Below are 22,393 nucleotides of genomic sequence, written 5' to 3'. Positions count from 1 at the left end.
TTTGAGAGGCTTTGCAATTTTTTTTCTTTGGACCGTTTTGGACGGTCTTTGCTGTTTTGATTATTTTTGAAGGGCGGTCTTTTATTTAAAAAAAAAAAACCCTCAAGAGATTAACCAGTGTAAGAGAGATTAGATAAGAGACGATTTAGCAAATTTAAAATCATATGTTTAGGCACATGATACAAAAAATATCAAAGTTAACACAATCTGAGAGACAGAAAATAGCATTTTTGCACCAACAAGAAGCGAAGGTCCGAAAGAACTTCTAGCAGAAAACTTGTCATATTTTGACATTGTGTGCAGTGTGAACTTAAGGAATTTGAGGAACTGGACAAGTGGAGGAAACCGGTGGCTTAAGACATTTGCACAGTACTGTACAGTACATTAACATACTGCTTCTTTAAACAACATGTATTTTAAGAAATGTAGACCTCTGACAGTCTACCTACTGACAGAGAATCAGTTTTGCTGGGTGGGCGGCTGGTGAGGTTTACAGTTTCTGAGGCGGGAACAGGTGGCGAGGCGGTTTCCCTCCCAGTAACCAGCATCTTGGCCGTCGTGACAACGACACTTGGTGCAGGAGTCAACCCAGATGGGCTCTCCTGCAGGAATCACTTTACTGCGTGATCCATCAACATAGCAGTTAGGACCTTTGGGGAGAGGAGAAGAAGAGGTAATTGGAACTTAACAGATACTACACATAATCAGTCAAATGGATAGCATTGTGTAACTACACTCATCCCTATTTTAAACCAATTTTCAAAAACAAGACAAGACCACACTAGAGTGGGTCTAAATGACAACATTTGAAAACTGTGCTCAAATTATTAAAAAAAAAAAAGATAAATGTTCTCTCTGTGATGCTGTCTGTGAGTGTTTTTTTTAAACTTTCTACTTTTATTAAACTGTGTTTTTAACATACCCTCCTTGCATTCAGGGCAGCACTTCCCAGGCTGATAGACAGGGTTGACACATGGTGGAGGCGCACAATCTGCCACAAGACAGCGGGCAATGCCATCACTGTCACAAGTGCACTGCTCACATTCTGATGGCTGGAAAACACACACACCGACACAAACACACGCATACACTGAAACCCAGCAGGGATCATTTCCTAATCTCCTCGTGATGTAAATGCGGGTTAGTCACTGCTAGCAAGCACACGAATTATGTATAATGGTATCCTTTTTAAAGCGTGTACTAATCCTCGTACCAACTCAAAAGGGGGCGCCATTTACCTCCAATTTAATACTGCATAATCATTACATACAAACGGATATCTGGTTTAGGCTTTAGTATTCATCAAAGCTCATCCTCATTTGGTTCTGACACATGCAAGAGACAACGATTGGGAACAATGGCTGCACAAGTGGGCGGCATAAAACAGACCAGAAGACCCAAAGTTTAAACACCAACTGGTGCTCCCCTGTGTTACTAGAATATCTCTATGATATTCAGATTATTTAGATAATAATTACATTTTAGAGCTTCTATTAAGTGTTGTTATTATTAGTGTTCAAGTCATTCTTTCGAATAATGTATTCTTATAATGTTCTTGTACACTGTTATTGTTGTGATGTATTTACAGTACAGTACAGTTACTACAGCTTTGACGTCAAAAAGATTTACTTAAATAATACTATTGACATAAGCGCACTAAGGTGCTTCATTTTAGGATGACGATGCTGACATTTTCACTTGTAGGCCATTTTCTAAATAGTTGCAGCTACTTTGAGCACTATTCTTACAAAACTAAACTATTATCGATGGACGTCTCAACCAATGCACACCTGTAACCCTCTTACATTTTCTTCAAAGCCTGATGATTCACAAACGTATATCAAAGTAAATATAGAAAAAGTGTAAAAAAAAAAAAATTAGGCCTAAAAAGACAAATTTTTAGACCTTTCCAATAGGTTATGTTTATTTATGTGGCACTGACTTACCTGGAAGTTCTGTCCTAGCTCGTACACCACCCCTCGATACTCGCACCCAATTTTTTCACACCTGGGGCAGCAGTCGGTGGGGTAGTGGCTAACGTGGATACATGCAGCTGGGAGAGAGGTGCATTCAGTGCGGGCACACACGGAGCCCTCAGCGGTGCACTCACATTGAGTGCAGTGATCAGAGTCCAGGAAATACCATTCTCCCATGTAGTAAATGCTGCCATTGGCCTCGCAGGTGCTCTCCTGCTGTCCAGCGACCGAAAAGCCAAAACAAGCCTGCGCGCAAAGTACAAGTGCCAGAAGGACCGTGCGTATCCCGCGCGCTAAGGAAAGGCGCTCTCTCACAAGCTTTTCCATAATCTAGCTGATTAATCCAAATGAGTAAAAGTTCGTTAGTGAAGGGAAACTTGCACTATAGTCCTACTTGGGTTTAGTAGAGCGATCAGCCAAGATTTGAAAAAACAAACAAAACCTTTTCTTCGTTAGATTGTTAAAAACAAACCCCCCCAAATCCTGAACCTCTCCACAGCGGTCTGCCGGGTCTGCGCACACTTTTGCAAGGCAAGGAGTCCGGAAGGGAGTGGAGGCTGGGGAAAGTTTCACTGCTCTCATCAGAGTACATGCTTGCCCTTAACGTTACTAAGCTGAAACCTGTCCCTCCCTAGTTTAACACGCACGACTTCAGCCTCCTACAAGAGTTCTTCGTGGCCTTGTGCGATGCGTGAAGCCTACTGCGCCTTTAAATTTGCTCTTATTGTGCTGTTTAGTGTTGTATTTATTTTTATTTTACAATATACCAAGTTTACCTGGATTTAATGTCTTACATTTCGTCATCCCACCGTGTATTTTGTTTAATGCTTTATTTTAAATTAAACCAACTCTTAAGCCAATTTTAAATAAAACGAATTAAAGGATTTGGCATTTTTTTTGTAGCTGAAAGATAAACTTCTAGACCACTCGAACAGGTTGCTTGTTTGAATGCAGTCTCTGTGTTAACGGTTCAGACAAATCTCGCGATATCTCTCCCTAGCAACTCAATTGTTTTCCTTAGATACCATAGTCTCGCAAGCTCAAAGCGCACCAAACATCGAAAAGGTGAGCCTCTCTTCCTCTTTGGCTACAGTGTTTTTTAAAACACATTTGGTAAGTAGGTTTCACACAGCGTGTTTTGTATCGTTTAGTGTTAAACTTACATTACATCGGTTTAAACGAGCTCCTACTTTCTGCTCCTGTCAGTCATTTTCAGTAGTGCGGCTAAAGTTTATTAAGTCAGCAGGCCCGTTTGGTTTGAAACATGGCAGCTCCATTTACCAGGAAAGAAAATACTGTGTAGTACTGCTGACGTTAATTACATAACGATTTTTCTTTTCTTTTCTTTTTTGGTGTTATTTATGAAAATGAAAACAACAAGCAACAAAAGACTGCAAATATTTGGCCAGAAAGGTGTAGCCTGAAGTTTTAGCTTATTACCCAGTTTGATTCTTCTACTCCATTCCCCTCCTACTTATAAACTACTAGAAATTACTTAAATAGGAGCTTCTAACAAAGTGAAGTAGGCAAAAAGAGCGCAAAAAGCTGCACATCATGTCACGATCAGGGGTGTCCAACTCCAGTCCTCAAGAAACAGCTGAGAAACAAAGTCATTGACATCTATTACAAAGGAATTTCTAAGGCTTTGGAATTCACAGTGAGAGCATTATTCACAAATGAAGAAAACAATGATAAACCTTCCCAGAAGTGGCCCGTCTACTAAAATTACTCAAAGAGTCTGTCAGTAATTCAAACAAAAGAACCCAGAACAATATCTGGATAACCGCAGGCCTTATTTGCCTCAGTAAACGTCAGAGTTCATGATCCAACAGTAAGAAAACGACTGAGCAAAAATGCTGCTGATGTCTCATCTCACATTTGCAAAAAACACATCTTGATGATTCCCAAGTGTTTGAGGAAAATGTTCCGTGGACTGACGAGCCTTTTGGAAGGTTTAAGTCCTGTTACATCTGGCGTAAAACTAACACAGCATTTCATAAAGAGAGCGTCATACCAACAGCCAGACATGACGGTGGTAGTATCATGACTGCGGCTGCTTTGCTGCTTCAGGAGCTGGACGACTTGCTATAAATGATGGAACCATGAATTCTGCGTTCTACCAGAAAGTCCATGTTGACCATCAGTTTGTTATGCAGCAGGACAAAGTGTTGTAGTCAATACCTGGACCATATATATGTATAAATAAATTTATTATATACATTGGTTACTTGGAACATTTAAATATGGGGGGTATAAAAGAAATCAGGAAGGGGGCAAATACCTTTTCACACCAGTGTATGTTGTTATGTTCCACAATAATTTGTATTCTTCACTCTTAGATTGCCATTCACATGCAGTCACCTGATGAAAGCCAGGTCTGGGGCCCTGGTCAGTCCCTATGGGGCCTGATCGCTGAACATATTTCTGAGTCAGAGCTGCCAAAGATCTACACCGCACTGGGCCATTCCTTGGTAGATGTGTACACAGACATGCACACTGAGGTGAGAGAAGTTTTATAACTCCAGTGTTTGATGTCTTCTGTCTGCATACAGTACCACAACACCTGGTTTGTAAGTTGAAAGGTCCCTCTTCACAGTCAGCAGATTGTTTCATCATTCATATGGTTTTATTTCTTTGAGGAATTCACGCTGGGTCTGTTTCTAGCAGGATTTAACAAAAGTACTACCACAACTTCTGCAAGAATTTCCTTTTGGGCAGAAGCAAATCAAAACATTGCTCAGCTAAGCATTCCTAGCCAAACAATTTAATGACTCTGGTTTAAGGGTGTGTAAGTAGGTTAGTTTTGCTGCATATATTCATTACTTACAATTCCCAGACTCCATAATAAAAGTGAAATGTGGGTTAGCTGGCACGGCGCCACAATGAGATCCAAATGTGAGCCAGACAGACTTCAATATTTATTCCAGAGCAGCTAAACTCTCAGACCTACAGGGACTTGAAATGGCTCACAACTCATTAAACAAGCACATTTAAAATCAAGACTGAGGTGAAAATGTTCATTAAAAGAGGAAAAGTTTTGAGAAGAGTCAAAGTGAAACATGTCAGGGAAGAAACTGTGACTTCCTGATACTCATTAATAAAAAACTGTGAAGAACTGAGAAATGTAATTATATATTCATTCAAATTGAAATATCTTATTCCAGCTTTCATACTGTGGCTTGATGTGATACAACCACTGAACCAAAGCTGTGGTAAAACATATTTCTATTGTCTGTCCTTTTTTCTTTCTCAAATAATGAATTCTTAAAAAGCATTTTTTGCATCTGGCTCTGTGGGCATTTTTGCCTCAGACATGTAGGCCCCTGATTGGAGACAGCAGTGCACTCCGTGAGATGGATAAAACCTGTGACAAATCAACTCGTGGATCCATCCACTGTGGCGACGCTTGGGAAATAAGGGATCAGTCAAATGTACCTTCCAAAAAAAAGTGCAAAGTCAGGGCATCATATGTTTTCTTTTTCCATAAAAAGCAACCAAACACCTCAATAAAGAAAAATAAAGAACTGTAAAAGATCATTTCTAATGAATCTATGATCAGCTGACTAAAGAAATAAGTGAAAGCTGAAACACTCAAATGACAGACCTCAGACAGACAGTTGTGCTTCTGCACTTAAGATCAAGTTTGTAGGCTTTCTTTTCACCACCTTCTGAGGAACAGAAATTTCTCGTGCTTGGCTGTTTATTGTCTGGACTCCTCCAGTTTCTGAGGTGTAACTGAGCAAGACAGTGAAGCCAAACACCTTGCAGTGGCAGCATTTGGTGTGTGTTAATGAATGAATGAGAAACACTGCAAATGCTTTGTAGAGCCTCTGAGGTTAAAAGCCACTACTAAATGCAGACCATTCACTCTTTACCAGCTTCTTTCTTCTGCTTGTTTAGTACTAAAATCTTTCCATGTGTTGGTCAGCCCTCTTTTCCATGCCGTGCCCCAATGGTTCAGTCACTGCTCACACAAAAAAAAGAAAAGGAAACCACCTGGATGTGCTTTAACTCGGCTCTAGAGGCCTGCCATGTAGATTCTTACCACATATAATATTTGTAGCAGTTTCTATGTGAAATCCACACGACAACTGTACGGCATGCAGGTACTCCTTCTCACTACTGCAAAATAATTCAGCATATGCACAACCCCGCACACACTATATACACACAGAAAGAAGCTCAGTAAGCTGAGTCACTCAGGGGGTCGGTATAACAGGGTTAAAGAGGCTAATCCTCAACTGTTGATAAGACTGTTAGCTACATATAATTTGACTCGACTGTGTGTATGTGTGCGTCAGCTTTGATTGTGCGCCTGTACCCTTGCACGTGTATGTGTGTGTGACTTTGAGTATTGCTCTGACATTTCTTCATCTACAGTTCAGTGTGTCTGACTGTAAAGCCTCCAGGTGGAATAACAGACTTGAGGCTAAAAGCTCTGAGAATTATTCAGGAAAAATAGAGCAGAGAGGGCCTTATCTGACTGTCACACAAGTACATTCAGGTTTTGATTCAGTCTTTACATTTACTTTAGGATGGATCACTTTCATTTTTCTCTCCACGGCTCTCTGTATGTCTTTTCTTTCTCTTTTCTGTCTATGTTTCTCTTGCAGCCACATAATGACTTCCATTCCTCAGTGAGCCACTGTGAAAAGTAATAGCAGATCTGCAGGTGTCTCCTCCATTCCTCAGCGCTGCCATTCCTCTCTCCATCAAGGCCCTCATTGTCTAAGGCGGCAGGATCAGAGAAAATATTAGACTCTCCCTATAAGGCCCGATCTCTCCGTGAACTCTCACTTTCACTCTGTCTTTCTCTCTTTCATCCCCAAAGTTAAATATTTTCAAAAACCCAATTTAAGTAGTTCAGCAAAACTGAAACGTTTCACCGGTGTTCCCTTGAAATAGCATTTGGATGAGATTGGCTTACTGCTGAGGAAAAAGGGAAAAACATCCAGGAACAACTCATTAGCCAGTGAGCCATGAATCCTTTAATATAAACACCTCAACGCCTAAAGGCACATGGCGGAAGCTAGTGTGTTTGTATGTGTTCACCATGATAGGGTGTAAATGCTGGCGTTACGAGAGGATGTGCACACACACACATACACATGCAAAGACCAGAAGTGCTATGTTTAATATCCTTCTTTTGAAGTAAAGTCTTTGCATCATGACATAAATGATTGGCAAGCAACAGGTGTCGAGGTGCTAATGGGATCCAGACTTCACTGAGGCATGAGCATTCACACGCGCTACAAAGAATAAAAAGGTTCTTGGCCTCAAAATGAACAGAGGTGTTTGTCTAATTTTCAGCCCAAGACATATAGTAGCCAGTGTGGTGTGAAAGCATGCTAACGGTGTATGTCGTTTTCAGATTTATATCGATTTTTTTTTTCTCCTTTGTCCCTGTGGATGTAGAAGTTGTATTTCTTCCTGTTCCAAGAAGACTGTCAACTGTGCACAACAGTTTACAGTAAACAAGCTCTTCTTGCATCAGTGACAGCCAAGAAAATGTCTGCTCCTTGTAGTATTTAGTATTTGCACTGTCAGTGGAAATATTTATCTGTCCCTCAGTTTAACAGATTCTTTTTTCAGTGTAGAACTTCTGAGTCACTGTGAGGGAAACTACTTGTATCCTTACATTGAGTAAATACTAGTAGATTACCTTTAAAGTAACTAGCAGGATATTTTTTGTATTTGTTAACCACTGCTTTCAATCTTAATAGTTCTATGAATACAAACGCTATGCTGTCATTTTCATATGAAGCAGTATAGAATTATGGGTTACTCTTCTCACAGTTTATCTTTTTCACACATTGTTTTCATATTGCTGACCTGAAATAACTGTTATTTTTAAAATAATTGCCTTCCTGTCATCTTTAGGCAGGAAGCTTGCCAACAAAGTCAGTATCTGGAGCATACTCCATGTGGACTCAACTAATAACCAGCCCATTTACAAATCTGTGGATAAATTGTGTGTATGAATATTTCATGCTTAAATGTGATTTATCAGTATTATCCTACCTGAATTTGACCTAAGAGCAAATTAAGGTAATTTAAACACAAGTCTTTAAATTCACTACTGCCACTACAACAACTACTACTACTAATAATAATAATAATAACAATAATAGTAATAATAATAATAATAATAATAATAATAAAAATAATTACAATAGCTTTCATTAAAAATTAGGATTTTTCACTTGGATTTTTTTCCCTCCACATGTTTTTTTTTGGTGGTCTTTTTCATTTCAACTTTCATGTCCAACCTTTTTTGAATTCTGCCGCTTGTGAGCCTCTGTTATTTCAGTTTTCCCCTGCTTTCCAGCCTATTAGCTATGCAGGCTTCTGTCTTACATCATTGTCATCACTTTCTCTGCTTTAGGTGGGCGTGTTGCAGTATGCAGATTGTAAACAGATTGCACAAACCTGTTGTTTCCAAATGAAATTGATTTACTAACTTGTGCACAGTGGTAACAAAATAGGCCGATGGGCGTTTCATAATTCTCATGGTAATTTTCCCTGCACACTTGTATTTTGCACCAATTACATTTCCATGTAGATATGAGTAAATGTGGGACTTTTTAAACACTTGTCTCACTGTGGTACCTTTTGCAGGCAGAGATGTGGCACAAGATGTGGCAGGAGAACCAGCGAAGTGGAAAGCACGGCGGTTGGGCGGGGACCCCGCTCCCATGTCTGCAGAGTGCCCCTCTAGTTGACCCCCCTGCTGTGAAAGAGCTTTTGAGAGCTGAGGTCAAGATGTTACTACAGACTCTCGGAGAGAAAGCCAGCAGGGCAGGAAGGTAGGTGGAACATCTCACATACTCAGATCAACACTGCTGGACATGCTTAATGAACTAGTTATGGCGCTTTTATTCATCAGTCTCTGCTACAGCCTTGAAATGCACTTCAAAGTTTGGAGAATAACTTAATTTGTTATCTTGATAATGTTACCATCTATCCACTCTAACTAGAGCCTGTCCCATCTATCATATGGTGAGATGTGAGGGTACACCCTGGTCAGGTCACCAGTCTGTCCCAGGACTAAGTGACAATACATTGAACATTTTCTTAAGAAATTAAAAGCTTTATTAGTTTGTTTTTTTTATCCTGACTTTTTATGCCCATTTTATACATTTCTTTCTTTCCCCTGATCATTCATGTCTTTCCTTTATTCACCAGCTATTAGGTGGGCTGATCAGATGAGTTAAGACCATGGTCTCACACGTTTTACGTCATTTCTCCCTCCTGACAAAAAGTACCATAAAATGCTATTTTGTGCTCCCATGTCGGTTACAAATGGCATGGGAAAGCAGAAGGACAAAGGTTTTTGGAGACGGGAACTGGTGTGGGAATTGAGGAACAATAGGACAATTATAGGAGCGAGACACAGTGATAGATGACTGCAAACACTAGACTCGCACTCAGTGCAAGCTCTGTCGAATTGCAGATATGTTTTACTTTAAATGGGAGCCAAATACTCATCTTCAAAATCTTGTGAAAAGTTAGTATAGAATTGCAACAACTTTGAAGGAAAAGAAAGGCTGATTGAGATCCAGTGAAGGGCACTCAGGGAGACAGCTTTGAGACTTAGTACTCTATATCTGCTTTATATGTCATCAGGGAGTTATAAGCGTCTCAAGAAGTAGTAATAAAACTTCCTAATTCCTGTTTTTTCATCTTTTTTTAAAATGTTTTACAGCTAATCGTACAATGCAGGTCAGAGATAAGCTTGTAACAACTGGCAATTTAATGACATGCATTAAAATACTCTGGAGAATGTCATAAAACCATTGGCAGAGCAATATTGGTTACCAGCACGGCCCTGCATTCTCACATTAAGACATAATGCCTTTGTGAGGAGGTGTGTGTGAGAGACTGAGACTATGTATGTTTAAGGTAGCAACTACCCCAGCAACTTGCAGTTTGCAGCCAGGAATGCTGCCGCATGACTTCTCTGGTTTTGCTGAGGCCTTTTAGGACATAAGATGGATTGCACTCCGCTTTGTGGCTTACCATTTATTGCCTGTCAATTTGTGCAGGCTGTTGTAGGCTGGAGGCAGCTTTTTATTCTGTGGGTTTCTGTGGACCTTTAAAAAGTCGTGAAAAGCCAATAATCAGAAATTTAGGCTTTAAATTGGACTTGATGAAAGGATTAAGAAGTTTAAGAAGTTTACTTTAAATAAGTGATGTGGTAATTAAAAAAGAACCATAAAGACACCTTAAGAAAGACACCAGCAAAGGCCTGCCCTGTTTACAGTATAAGTATCACCAAAGTCCAACCTGATTGCCATCCAGTCTTCACTAACAGCGCAGACTGAGTGGCAATCAGGTTGTCCTTGTTTTTTTGTCTTTTTAAATGTAGTTATTTGCGTTTGGGCTATTTGTGGGTATAAATTACGGGTTGATCTAATATTGTTTGTTTGTTTGTTTTATTAATCATGTCTTTCAAATGGTAAAAATGCCATAAAGACTGACATTTCCCAAACCCAAAGAAATAAATGTTAGAAAAGTCCTTATTTTGTGTGTTTAGTAGTTAAAATTGCACCATGGAAATGTTTTATCACCTCTTTGCTGTCTATGTGTGATTGGCACACAGTTGACATACACAAGAAGTTGAATAATTTGCAGGTATTTGATTAGACGAATTAAACTCTGTATAAAGTCTACGCTATATGGGCAAAGTACTGGGCCACCTACACATCTAACCTACAGGAGCTTTTACAACCAGTTGTTAATCCAAAGGCATTAATATGGCTTTGGTCTCCCTGTTGCTGCTATAACACCTTCCACTCTTCTGAGAAGGTTTTCAATGAGATTTTGGAATGTGTCTGTTTTTGCCATTTATCCAGAAAAGTACTGTTCACCACAGCCTGGTTCAGTCTTGGTTCCAGTTCATCCTAAAGGTGCTTGCTAGGATTGAGGTCAGGGCTCTGTGCAGGCCAATCACGTTCTTCTACACAAAACTCATCCAACTATGGATGTTACTTTGTGCACTGGAGCATGCAGGGGCAGAAAATGGCCTTTCCCAAACTGTTAAAGCTGGAAGCATAGAATTGTCCAAGATGTCTGAAGCATTAAAAAGGGCCTCAGCGCAGCTCCAGAAAAACAACCCAATTAAAGATGTATTAAACCCACTCCTTCTCCACCAAACTTTACAGTCAGGCAGGTAAAGTTTTTTTTGGCATTACATGCTGCCTGATAGAAATGTGTGATTTCACCACTTCACAGAACACATTTCCACTGCTCTCAAGCTCAGTGGCCGCATCCTTCACACCACTCCATTTCAATGCTAACATTGTGCTTGGTAATGTAAAGCCTAGAAACCAGTGCCATGAGGCTTCCAGCACAGTTTGTGTACTGAAAGTTTGTGTGCTTCCAGCACATGTTAGATCCAGCACACTGTGCTGATGTTAGATCCAGAGGAGGTTCAGAGCTCTGCAGTTACAGAGTCAGCAGCGAGTTGGCGACTTTTACGCACTATGCACCTCAGGACTCAGCGACCCCGCTCTGCAACTTTACATGGTCATTCACTTCATGGGCGAGTTGCTGTGGCTCCTAAACGCTTCCACTTTGCTGTAATACCACTTACAGTTGATGGTGGAATATCTAGGAGGGAAGATATTTCACAAACTGACTAACTGTCGCAGCTGTGACATCCTATTACAGCACCATGCTCGAATTCATTCATCTATTAGTTGAGAAATATTTCAGTCTTGATCAAAGTTAACCAACAGACCAGCACTGCCCTCCACTGACTGGCTGTTTTTTTATTTTTTTATTTAAGACTTCTTTCTCCACAGTCTCCTACTGAATCTAGTTCGTGGATCAAAAAAAATATAAAATGTTACACTGGTGCGTGTTATGACAGCTCAGTTGACAGGGATTTATTTTGAAGCAATCTTAAAGGGATTTTTTTCTACAGATGGTAGCAAGGCCTGATGTTTAAGCTGACAATCCAATATCCATAAGGCTACAGGTCTGATGCCCAGAACAGCAGAGTGTCTTATTAACGTGTCACTGAGCAAGACACAAACTGAAGCCTCGCTCACTTGCAAAACACAAGTCACTCTTGTAAAGTGCTCTAGTTTGGATGTAAATGGATTATAAAAAGTACCATTCAGACCGAGAAACAAAGCCTGTTGTTATTGGCTGGGAGGGAATAGTGCCAAAAAAAGGCATTGGTGCCACACAGACTGTGCCAGTGCAAATCACCTTTTCTCTTTGAAGTTGGCTTCTGTGTAGTTGTTGACCTTGATGCATGGTACTGTGTGTGTGATCCAGGTCTTTGATCGTTCAATTAGGCTAAGTCCCAAGTGCATATCGGCTGAATGGCTTTCAGGAATAAGCCTAACACACTTCTCGCTGATACCACTTTCACTGTAGAGCTCGACAACCATCTGTTTAATTTAATATGCTCTGTTGGCGTTAAAATTGAGAATACATACATCAAGGTGTGGACCTCTCATACAAAGTATTTGTACCTTAAAAAAAAAAAGGTTTACTAGACGTTTACCTGACACGACTGGTTTCAGCAATAGTTGTTGATGCGGTCGGTGCTGCATTTTTCTGTGTTTGAGTCGTTTGTATGAGGCGGTGGGGGTGGGGGTGGGTGTGTGCCTTGTAAAGCTGACTGATTTATCTTGTAGGCTTCCTCCTGTGTGGTCCTGATGTTCCTACCATTCAGTCTCTTACACATACACAAACACACATAGATGCATATCGTTGCCAGATTCGCATAAAAACATGCATTTTCTATTGCGCAGTGACTGTGAAATTAAGCAGAATGGACCAGGCAGAGAGCTACCTCACCTGCAGCTGCCCCTGTGGTTTGGCTTTCTCCATGAGTGAAGAAGATTTAATGCTGCTGCTGTATAACTTTTCTGCTTTGAGATATACATGCTTTTTAAAGATAACTTGTGGACACGTTTTAAAATTTTAATTCAATAAGAAGAGACCATTTGGAATAGCAGAACATGATTTATTGATATACAGAATTCAGTTAAGCTATTTGGCAATTAGATTTCAAAAACCCATCGTAGCAGAACAGCGTCCCACCAGTGACAGGAAGTAGGGCAGGACCCCCTGGAGGGCGGTGATGGTGAAGATGAAGATGAAGGCTTGGATGGCGCCCTGAGTGACTCGGGTGCTGTGGAGATGGGGAAGAAGTGGGTTGCGTGAATGAAAGTCTGAAAGAGAGAATGACAGAAGAGCACTGAGGTTTAAATTAAACAGATTGGAAGCTGATTGGGTTGAAGCTGACAGGCAAGAAGATGATTGGACTAGAACAGTGATGTCAGCATTGAGTTTTGAGAGCCTGTGAAAGTGGGACTGATACAAAGAATAGACTGGCAGGCAAAAACCACCAGTGCAGATGAGTGCTTACAGATCTTTCTTACTGAACTTATGCTTATGCTTCATTATATTCTTAACACCAAACAGCACATTCTACCACAACTGAAACAGTGCAAAGCGCTTGGATACAGTTTCAACCTCTTTTAGGCAATGCAAAGGATTAAAGCACTGTGGAAAACTGCAGAAAAGCAAAAGCTCAATCTGTGGCTCTTTTGTATTAGAGATGTTGAGGAGCTCCTGCATCGGTACAAACCTGAGACTCTAAACTACGCCCTCGGCCACCGATACAGATGTCATACTAATTGCACCAACCCTGAAGATACTGACAGTGGAAGCAGGTTAGCAAGAGCCCAGGCTTGCTTAATTTACTGAGATTATGCAGAACTTGATAAAGTCTTGTAATCTTCTGTCTTCAATTCCAACCTGTCCCTCTTTAGGCCGGACTCCCGCTGCTCGGTCCAGTCCAGAACTGAAGATGAGATCGAAGCGGTGAGAGGAAAGCTTAATGTCACCGAGATAGACCAAGTGGTTGATCGACTCAGGTGAGTTTGAGCCATGTTAAGGATTTCAAAAGCCTTAAAAACATTTTTGTTAAGTATTTGAATCAACTTTGAACTGGGTCATTTGTACCAAAGGGAATATTATCATCTGAATGTACAGATCTGTACTACTTTCAGACTTTTATTTGTTAAGTTTTTAAATCCCTCAGCTTTTCTGTTTGTGGGTCATTTGAAGTGTTCACATGTGGTTGTTGTCTGAAGCTGCAGCAGTCTTCACCATACTTGGCACCAAATAGCAGATAGATAGTGATAGTCTGTTAAAGCTAAGAAGCTGAGGGCAAGGCAGCAAAACCTGAAACTTGAGGCTCGAAACAACGCTGTTGCTGGGTATCTGTGGTATGTGTAAGTAAGCAACATTGATGTCACACGTTCTCAAAGTTACAGAGCTAAAAGAAAAACAAAAGAACAGAAAATCTTTTAATGCTAGTGAAATGATTTTTTAAAAAGAGGCTCAGTGCTTGCTGTGAATCCACAAAGTCTGCCCTTCAGGGTCAAATGATTAGAATTTATTTACAAATCCGGCAGTATCGCCCTAATACATCCAGATTTTAATAAGCAAATACATTATCACACCTTCCTTTAAAGAACCTTTATTATTGTACTTAAAACACTTTCAGTGTTGTCATTCATTACTTTTTTGTATCAATACAACATATTGTTATTTGGATTGTGCTGTTCGGAGAAAGCACCGGTTGTATCGATCAGTCTTCTGTGAAATCAAACCAGTCTGTATGCTCTAGAGCATACAGACTGGTTTGATTTCACAATAAACAAACAGCTGTTTGTTTATTGTGACCCCTAAAATCTTTTTCCGTGCCTCCTTATATATGACCCTGTAGTGCACCATCTATACACACCCAACTTAGTGGAATAACGTAAGGGCATACATGCGGTCCAAACTGGGAAAGAGCACAGTTCACACTGGTACAATAGTTAAAGAATGAACTCTTGTCCTGGTTTTTGTAATACAGTCTAGCAGCGACACATCTTGCATATAATTTTTTTTGTGACTGACTCATTCATATTTGGTCTTTGTAACTCTGAAAGTCAGAGTTTCTCTGAGCCCTCTCATTTCCCCCTTAATTTCCCCCTCAGCCTTCCTCTGTGGCTTTTGTCATTGCCCTGCCTCCTTCACGCTCCATCCCTCCGTTTCTTCCTTCACCCCTCGCTCTGAGGCCCACGGGGCAAAGCAGTCGCTGGAGCTACCTTAGAAAAATGCCTCCCTCCCTCTCTCTCTTTCTCCCATTTCCTGCCTAGACCAGAACAAAAGGCCCCATTGTCAATAAATGGATCCCAGACCCGACCAGAGCCAGCAGAAGATTCTTTTTCATTTGAAAGAAGTGAATAAAATCTACTACGGTTATGTAACTGGAGAAGGGCAAAGATAGGGAGGGAAAAGAAAAATAGGACACTGTTTCCTCTCTACCGTATGAAAACTGCAGAGGATAAAGTCTGAGCAATGCACCTATTCTGTTGTCGCTGCCTGTGTTTTCCATCCTATTGAAACTGATATTTATCTGTCAGTCTGTCTGTCTATCCATCCATGCAGAGCTCTCCTAATAGGGGAATGTGAAGAACTGACCAGACTGGTGAAGCATATAAAGGTAAGAAGATCAGGATGGAACAGCCACCTATCAAATGAATGCTTACTCAACCTTTTTTTTTGTTAGTTGCCAGTGCAACACTGATGAAAATCCTACAGTTATTTACAGGTGACTGCACCAAAACAGCTGTGAATTTTACACATCAAAACAATCCATGAATTATGAGCATCGCGAAGGACTGTGAGGCCTGAATAATGTGTGCTTTATCAATATGTAGCATAATCTGTAGAGTAGGGTTTTTCTTCAGGTGTAATTTTTCCTCTTAATCCCCAAACTGAGAGTTTACCTTCATCCAAAGTTTCTTCAGCTACAGAGAAAGAATCTACATACAAAATAGCATTTTTAGCATTTAGCATTTTTCGAGCTTGAGTTGTTTGATGCATGTTCATCGTTTCCATTACACTGACTTCCTCGTGCGTCAGCATATTTTTAGCCTGAAAGACAAAAGATATGTTTTTCCCTCTTAGTTTCAGTCCCTTAGGCAGTCCTGCTAATTCTCTTTTTGGCGGTGAAGCCCAGCCAAGGCGAACATTTTCACAAATCAGCATGCATGCACGCTCACAAAAGCCTGCAAAGCCTCAGTCTGAACTTGTATTTTCCATTTTTCCAGCCAAGAGTAAGATCAATCTCCTCCCAATCAATCAAATGGCATATAAAGACATTTTCACACACACACACACTCGATCTAACTACATATGTACGTTATCACAGAAACAGAGTGAGTTTAGCCAGATGTAGGACTTCTCTGCTGCCCAGATGTTGAAGTTATCTCTCTGTACACTCTTTTTGTGTCTGACCATCTACAAGTGTTGCATTGCCAGGAGCTTCTCTCGGAAATATTAGAAACCTAAGCAAAGAACAGACACTCAAGTTCACTGCATGTTTTCAAGGACCCAGCAGTGGATGAAGTGTTGTTGTGCCTGAAGCGCAAACAGCTTCTTAAATTACTTAAACGTTCCTGTGAGGCGAAGATGCCATTAAAAAGATAAACAAAGCGGGAAAGGTACACAATATTGAAACCCTCATTGAGCTTTTTATTGTTGACAAAGTAAAACCCCGTGTAGGAGAGTGAAGATAAAGAGGAAACGTGACCCAAGCATGTGTTAGCTTTAAAAGCCTGACGGTGGGAAGTTAATTGTAACCACTTTTCTTTGTCTGTCTTAGATCTCATTTAAAAGAGATTGCAATCAGTGCCAGTAAGGAAATTGTTTCCTTAAGCAAGTGTCTGCTGTCTGCTGTGCGATTGGCATGAACTCACTGTGCATGTTCAGTCACAGATGTGGGGACCGTGTTGGCCTTACATTGTGCAAGTCATCATTACCTTATTAAGAGTGAGCGCTTCAGATCTTGGAACGACACTGGCCTCAGGATCTTCTGTGTGACTTGTTCGATTATTAACAATTCTACAATCTCACCACATCTGAGGCAGTCATAAAGGAATCGACAGTGAAGATTTAGAAGTAGTTCACAGACTTGTGTATATTTTTCTTTAAATCACCAATTTTCTTTCTGTGTGTTTTTCAAGGGGAATTCAGATTCTGCTCCAAATTGGAAGACGTTATGGAGAGGCAGAGCTAAGCAGGAAAACATTTGAATGTTCAAGTCAGAGTTTTAGATCATAATTGTTAACCTCTGTTTTGTTCCAAGGGCTGCTTTTAATTTCTACATTTTTGGGGGGGCTTTTTCTTGTTTACGTAATCAACCACATGTTCTAAATGCTACGCCTGTCAGCCAGTAAGCTTTTTACCACGCACAGCTGAGGTTTCTATTGATTTAGAGTTATTCAGTGCAGTTAAATTATATTGTTTTTAAAACAGCTATTAAACAAAGGCATATCAGGCATATCAGGGATGTTACAGTATGAGCTAATTGCTTTTTTAGTGCTGGATGTAGCGGCCAATCATAAAATGGTCCTAAACACAGTCATAATGACCCATTTTCTCTTAGCAGGAGGGAGAGATAGTGACTTGGACCAGCACCAAACAAACAACTCTTAATGACAGTAGATAGGAGGAACTCACACATGTATACACAAACCTCTACTGATCCTTGTTTGAGTGTACTGAGTATAAAACACTCGAGCTGTGGAAAATATGTAAAAAAAAACCTATCCTTACTCTAAAGTAAAGACCGCGCTGTCAGCACAGGTTTACACACAATTTTACATAATCTGTTAATAAGTGAACTTTTTCTTTTATGGACACTAACTGGTAATTAGGAATCATCATCATGACTCTCTTCACAGCTTTATTACTTATTAGGTCACTGATCTCTTCCATCACAGTCTGACTTTGGCTACGCTTTGAGCTTTACACAAAGTTACTGAAACTTATTTGTTCATAATAAATAAAGGAGTACGTCTCAGTGGAGCCTCTGATATGTAGTCTAAACATCGCAGTCAGCTTTAACTCACTGCTGTCGTAGGACTGGAGTCTGTCAGGGATTTCATGATTTATATGATCTTTATTTAAACTGATGGACGGATCTTTGTTTGTGCTATCAGAGGTGCTGCTGGCTTTTAACTTACATTTTATTTTACTTTGTTTTATTCATGTTTTTTTCTATCGAATTGCTAGCAGCCCTGCTCTAACTCAAAGCTGCCTTACACCCCACCCTACACACCTGGCTTCTAAAATCCACATAATATAGTCCCATCTCAGAGATAAACAAGCACATCACAGTGCAACAGCTAGAGTATTATTACTTCTGTATGGTGATGCATTTCTGACAATACTGACTTTATAAAAGTTATACTGTGTAAAATGTGATTAAAAATGACCTTAATATGTCATCCTAAAAACATCTAAACTATGCAGTTCTGGTTAAACTGGTGTAGCTTCTCCACCAAATGCTACAGTCCGGCCAGAGCCTCAGATATGCAAGACAAATTCAAGAATTCCTTCACAAATGGTGTTTCAGTCGCTGCAAGATAGTTATTTAACTGTATAATAACATAGGTGTTGAGCAGACTTGCTTTTATGTAGGATTACAACCAGAATAAAACCAGTTGAGTTGAGCCCACCATTGCAAAAAGAAAGGTGGCACTGGAGTTGAGCTCATCAGTCCAAACTGACTGAAATTGAATGCGATGTATTGTCAATCTGTCTGCATTTATAAAAATGACAGGTATTTTCAAAGCTTCACCAATTTGTAAGAGAGTTACTCGACTCAGTCGGAGTCGGCCAACGCTTGCTTGTAAACAGGTTGTCAAAGGTGCAATGGGCTTGCTGTTGAAAGCGTTCACTACAACTTCTTGTTTTTGCCAAACGAGAAGAAAATTCAGTGCATTCACCAGGCGACAACCAGCTTTTCGTAGTCACAAGGAGGTTGCTGGCTTATTTTTACTCTAGTGTGACTGAGACTTGATAAAACCAACTTATATAAGGTTTTCCATCAGGATGCTGAAAGTATTTATTTTTTTACTGCTTGACCAGCTTGATCAAGCTTGACAGAGCCATCTTAGAGAACCACCACCTCAGGTTATGAAAAGATGGCTGTCATACCGCTTTGAGCTGGATTTTGTAGAAGGATTAAGCTGCCGAGGAAGTTGCCGTAAATGTGCGTCGTGCAGAGGCGGATTTGGGTTCTCATGTATCAGATTAATCACTAAAACATACAGCCTTTCCTAAAATACCACCAAGTCGGCACTGTGGTAATGTGTTCAAACCCCACACGGACCACACAGGCTATTTTTGGAGTGCGTGCGCTTTAGAGTTGTTTTAGATTTCAGTCACTTCTCTGTCAGTGGCACCGCACATACTTTGTCTGTCGCTCTGAAAGACAATACTGGAATGTTTGGGTTTGAATCCCACTATGAGAACAGGGCAGACTATGTGCTTTATCTGTCAGTCTCCAGGCCTGTGGGTTTATGTGGGTATGTCTGTGTTTGTGCATGTGCGCACGCGTGCATGTGTGTTTGTGTAATAGTCTGCGGTGTCTATAAAGACTCTTAGTATTTGTGTTGCTGTAAAACGAGAAGGAGGCTGTGCCAGTCTCTGGTAACAAACACATGCACATTAAGACACATTTTGCAATCAGGTCTTTGGTTTTGTGAGTTTCAGACACACACTAACACACAGAGCTCTATGGTTTTCATTTGCTATGGATATCGATGTTTGAAGCCAAATTATGATGGAACACTGCTGCTCAATCATTTAGCGGTTACACACAAACACACATTCCTTTCCTTCTCCTCCCGCTGTTAGTTTTATCCTCTTCCCTGTTCCTTTGCTATTTCCAAAGCCTCATCTTAAGCATGTTTAATACATTTATATCCTATTTTTCCAGTGTGTCCTAGTTTGGTGCCACAGCATTATGCTAAACGCTGCTGCGATGAGGAGTAGAACTGCACAGTTAACATGAGCTCTCAAGTTTCTCTTTTCTCCTGTGCTTTGTGTTTCTTGCAGGCAAACATTAAACAAAAGTGTCACAGCGGACTTCATAAATCTGAACCTTCACTTGCAGGTTAAGTCACAAATTTTGGCATTTGCTGCCATCTGCTGGCAAAATATTTTGTCCAACACGCGTTACATGTCTTCATTTGAGTTTACAATTTGAAACTGATTCCAAGACATATTTATGAATGTAAAAGTGAGCTATGCAGGGTCTGTCTTCTGCTGATTAACAGGTAGTTCATGAGTACAAGGAGGCGTTCAGGGATTAGTTAGGATTGACAGGGACTTACATTAATGTTTGTAATTAATATTCACAATATCTCAAAATTGTTTTAATCATATTTGAGACCATTTCATATCTCAGATATGTTGTGTTTGTATATTTGTAGACCTGAGAGAACTTAGAGGAGCTATACAAGTGGATTTGGAGCTCAGCCCCTTTCTGTTCCCACCTTCGTCCCCTTTGCCTGCAAAGAAAGGTTTCAGGTTAGTATGCATTATTATTATTGACAGCTATGTAATTAATATTAAAATAGCTGCTTCACTTTCATTGCTTGTTTTTGTCTTCTCATTCCATTAAATATTTTGAATGTGAACACGATGACGCTTTTCCTATAACACCATCTCAAAAAATACCTTCAACTGCTTCTTTTTGTTGTCATTGTGAATGAAAATTCCCTTAATTCGTGAACTTCTGATTCCTTTTCCACAGTCTGACAGCAGCACAAAGCTCAGAGAGTCTGAAAACTTTATCTCCTCCATCAGTCCTAAGACCGCATCCACCTCCTCCTCTGTCCCCTCCTATACCCAGGCCTCCAGCTAGACCCCGTCTCTTTAAGATGTCAACATCCAGGACTCACGGTCAGCATAGAGTCACATCTGCTTTTAATAAGTCAAGCAAAACACCTACCTGCAGCACTGCTGACACATCTGGGCATACACACGGTCTCCTCACCACTGACCACATAATGAGAAATAATAACCAGTGTGGTTTTTGTCCAGAACAAGACAGTGCTGGTCTTTCCTGCAGGACCCCGGATTCTACGGCTAATTTTGAAGTAAAATCTGAGAGAAACTCACCCCTTCACAAAACCCATTTATCAGTAAACTGCAGGATTCACAGCCAAAGTCGAGAGTGTGAATGGTCACGGCAGAGGGAGAGAAAGAGCAGCCTTGCGTACAGGCCAAGACACATCAATATCACCCCGTCACCTGTTCCTGCTCCCAGCGGTCTCTGTAATGAAGGAAGTTGCAGCAGCAAAAGTACTGACCAATCTGTGGCAGCGAAATGGAATTCAGGTATTCAAAAGAGGCAGCAGGATAGTAGCTGTGAAGGCAGTTTAGAATCAGCGAGAGCACAGTCATATGCTGATAGCAGGAGGAAGATGTCTGAGAATTCAGTCATGTCTGAAACTTGGAGAACTCCTGCACAGACATGCAGAAGGAAGAGCAACGGTGAGACTTCTAGAAATTTAAGTGGAGCCTTCAGGAATGATGGCAAAGAGCAACAAAGCCTGGGTGGCCAGTGTGCAACACTTTGCCCATTTCATCCTTCAGCTGCATGCAGTCAGCGACCACCAGCAAAGATTAATGAACATTTTTTTACCTCTTCAAAAAAACCACCAGGGGGAAGCACAAGTCAGCCAAAAGAACCAGCAGAGCCCCAGTTTCTCCAGAGGTTTCATCAGCCAGTGCCTCCTACGAGAGTGCAAACTTAAAGACGACTACTACCTGAGGGTGGTAGTCATCTACCTTCTCTTTTTATTTTTTATTTCCAAGCTGGATGGATTGACAGTTGCAAAAAAATGTTTTACATGGTTTGTAAGGATTCAAAAAATAATAATAACAGAATACAGTATGGTGTCTTGAGCCACCTCTTATTTCTTCATATATATTTAGGTTTGAATGCCCTCTATATTTTCATTTTAAGGTACTTTGCTGGGTGTTTCGGCCATTATCACTAGACACCTTCATCCAAGCAGACCATGCCAGGGTTGATCAGGCCCCGGAGTGTGTCACTGGTTTATGTTAAAATTGTTATTTCTCTTCTTCTTTCTTCTGTTTAGTTTTCTTCAGGTTATTTTCTATCTATTCACTGCAACTGAGAAATAATACTTACTTCTTTAGCATTTATGGAGCCTCACATCTTCAAAGGGATAGAAAAGGTGATAGAGAGAAGTAAGACAAAAGGGACAAGATAGGAGAGAGCAGAGAGGAGAGCCGGAAGGGGGGTGCCGATCTGGCTGAGACAGCTGTATCAGTCAACTAGCAAAAGTTCTATTGTTATGTTTTACCATTTTGACGCCTCCTGTTGAGGCAGGGGGCTGACATCACTTAGCTGCCCAAGTGATGTCAGTCCTTTTTAGCCATAGCCAGTGACTAGTCCTCTCAGCAGCGTTAGCTAATTGTCTTATAGCCCGCCATTGTGCCTGTCTTCTGACCCCAATCTCTCTAAGCAGTTTTGCTGTTGTACTGGCAGCAAAGCCCCTGCACCCCACTTC

The 22,393-nt window shown here is 40.6% G+C and overlaps 2 protein-coding genes across 4 annotated transcripts; one reads left to right on the top strand and one right to left on the bottom strand.

Annotated features, from left to right (window-relative positions):
- Window positions 1-349: 349 nt before the first annotated feature.
- On the bottom strand, window positions 350-2,565 carry LOC102196942 (von Willebrand factor C domain-containing protein 2-like). The gene is made up of 3 exons (XM_005742546.1): window positions 1,947-2,565; window positions 923-1,052; window positions 350-650 (listed from the first exon to the last, which is right to left on the bottom strand). Exons 1-3 carry the CDS (start codon window positions 2,301-2,303, stop codon window positions 460-462), a joined length of 678 nt encoding a protein of 225 aa, XP_005742603.1. The 5' UTR covers window positions 2,304-2,565; the 3' UTR covers window positions 350-459.
- Window positions 2,566-2,982: 417 nt separating this feature from the next.
- ccdc24 (coiled-coil domain containing 24) lies at window positions 2,983-21,665 on the top strand. 3 transcript variants are annotated; one of them, XM_005742545.1, is made up of 10 exons: window positions 2,983-3,041; window positions 4,316-4,477; window positions 8,595-8,782; window positions 13,556-13,672; window positions 13,772-13,876; window positions 15,444-15,498; window positions 19,905-19,962; window positions 20,282-20,378; window positions 20,605-20,753; window positions 20,895-21,665. In XM_005742545.1, exons 2-10 carry the CDS (start codon window positions 4,328-4,330, stop codon window positions 21,608-21,610), a joined length of 1,635 nt encoding a protein of 544 aa, XP_005742602.1. In that variant the 5' UTR covers window positions 2,983-3,041; window positions 4,316-4,327; the 3' UTR covers window positions 21,611-21,665. The 3 variants fall into 3 exon arrangements, with proteins under 3 accessions (XP_005742602.1, XP_005742600.1, XP_005742601.1); XM_005742543.1 differs by having other exon boundaries at window positions 20,605-21,665; XM_005742544.2 differs by having other exon boundaries at window positions 3,034-3,089; window positions 20,605-21,665.
- Window positions 21,666-22,393: the final 728 nt, after the last annotated feature.

The sequence above is a fragment of the Pundamilia nyererei genome, unplaced genomic scaffold (assembly GCF_000239375.1).
Source record: "Pundamilia nyererei isolate P.nyererei 1_Seehausen unplaced genomic scaffold, PunNye1.0 scaffold00121, whole genome shotgun sequence".
NCBI classification, from domain to species: domain Eukaryota; kingdom Metazoa; phylum Chordata; class Actinopteri; order Cichliformes; family Cichlidae; genus Pundamilia; species Pundamilia nyererei.
This window is presented reverse-complemented; position numbering and strand designations above follow the sequence as displayed.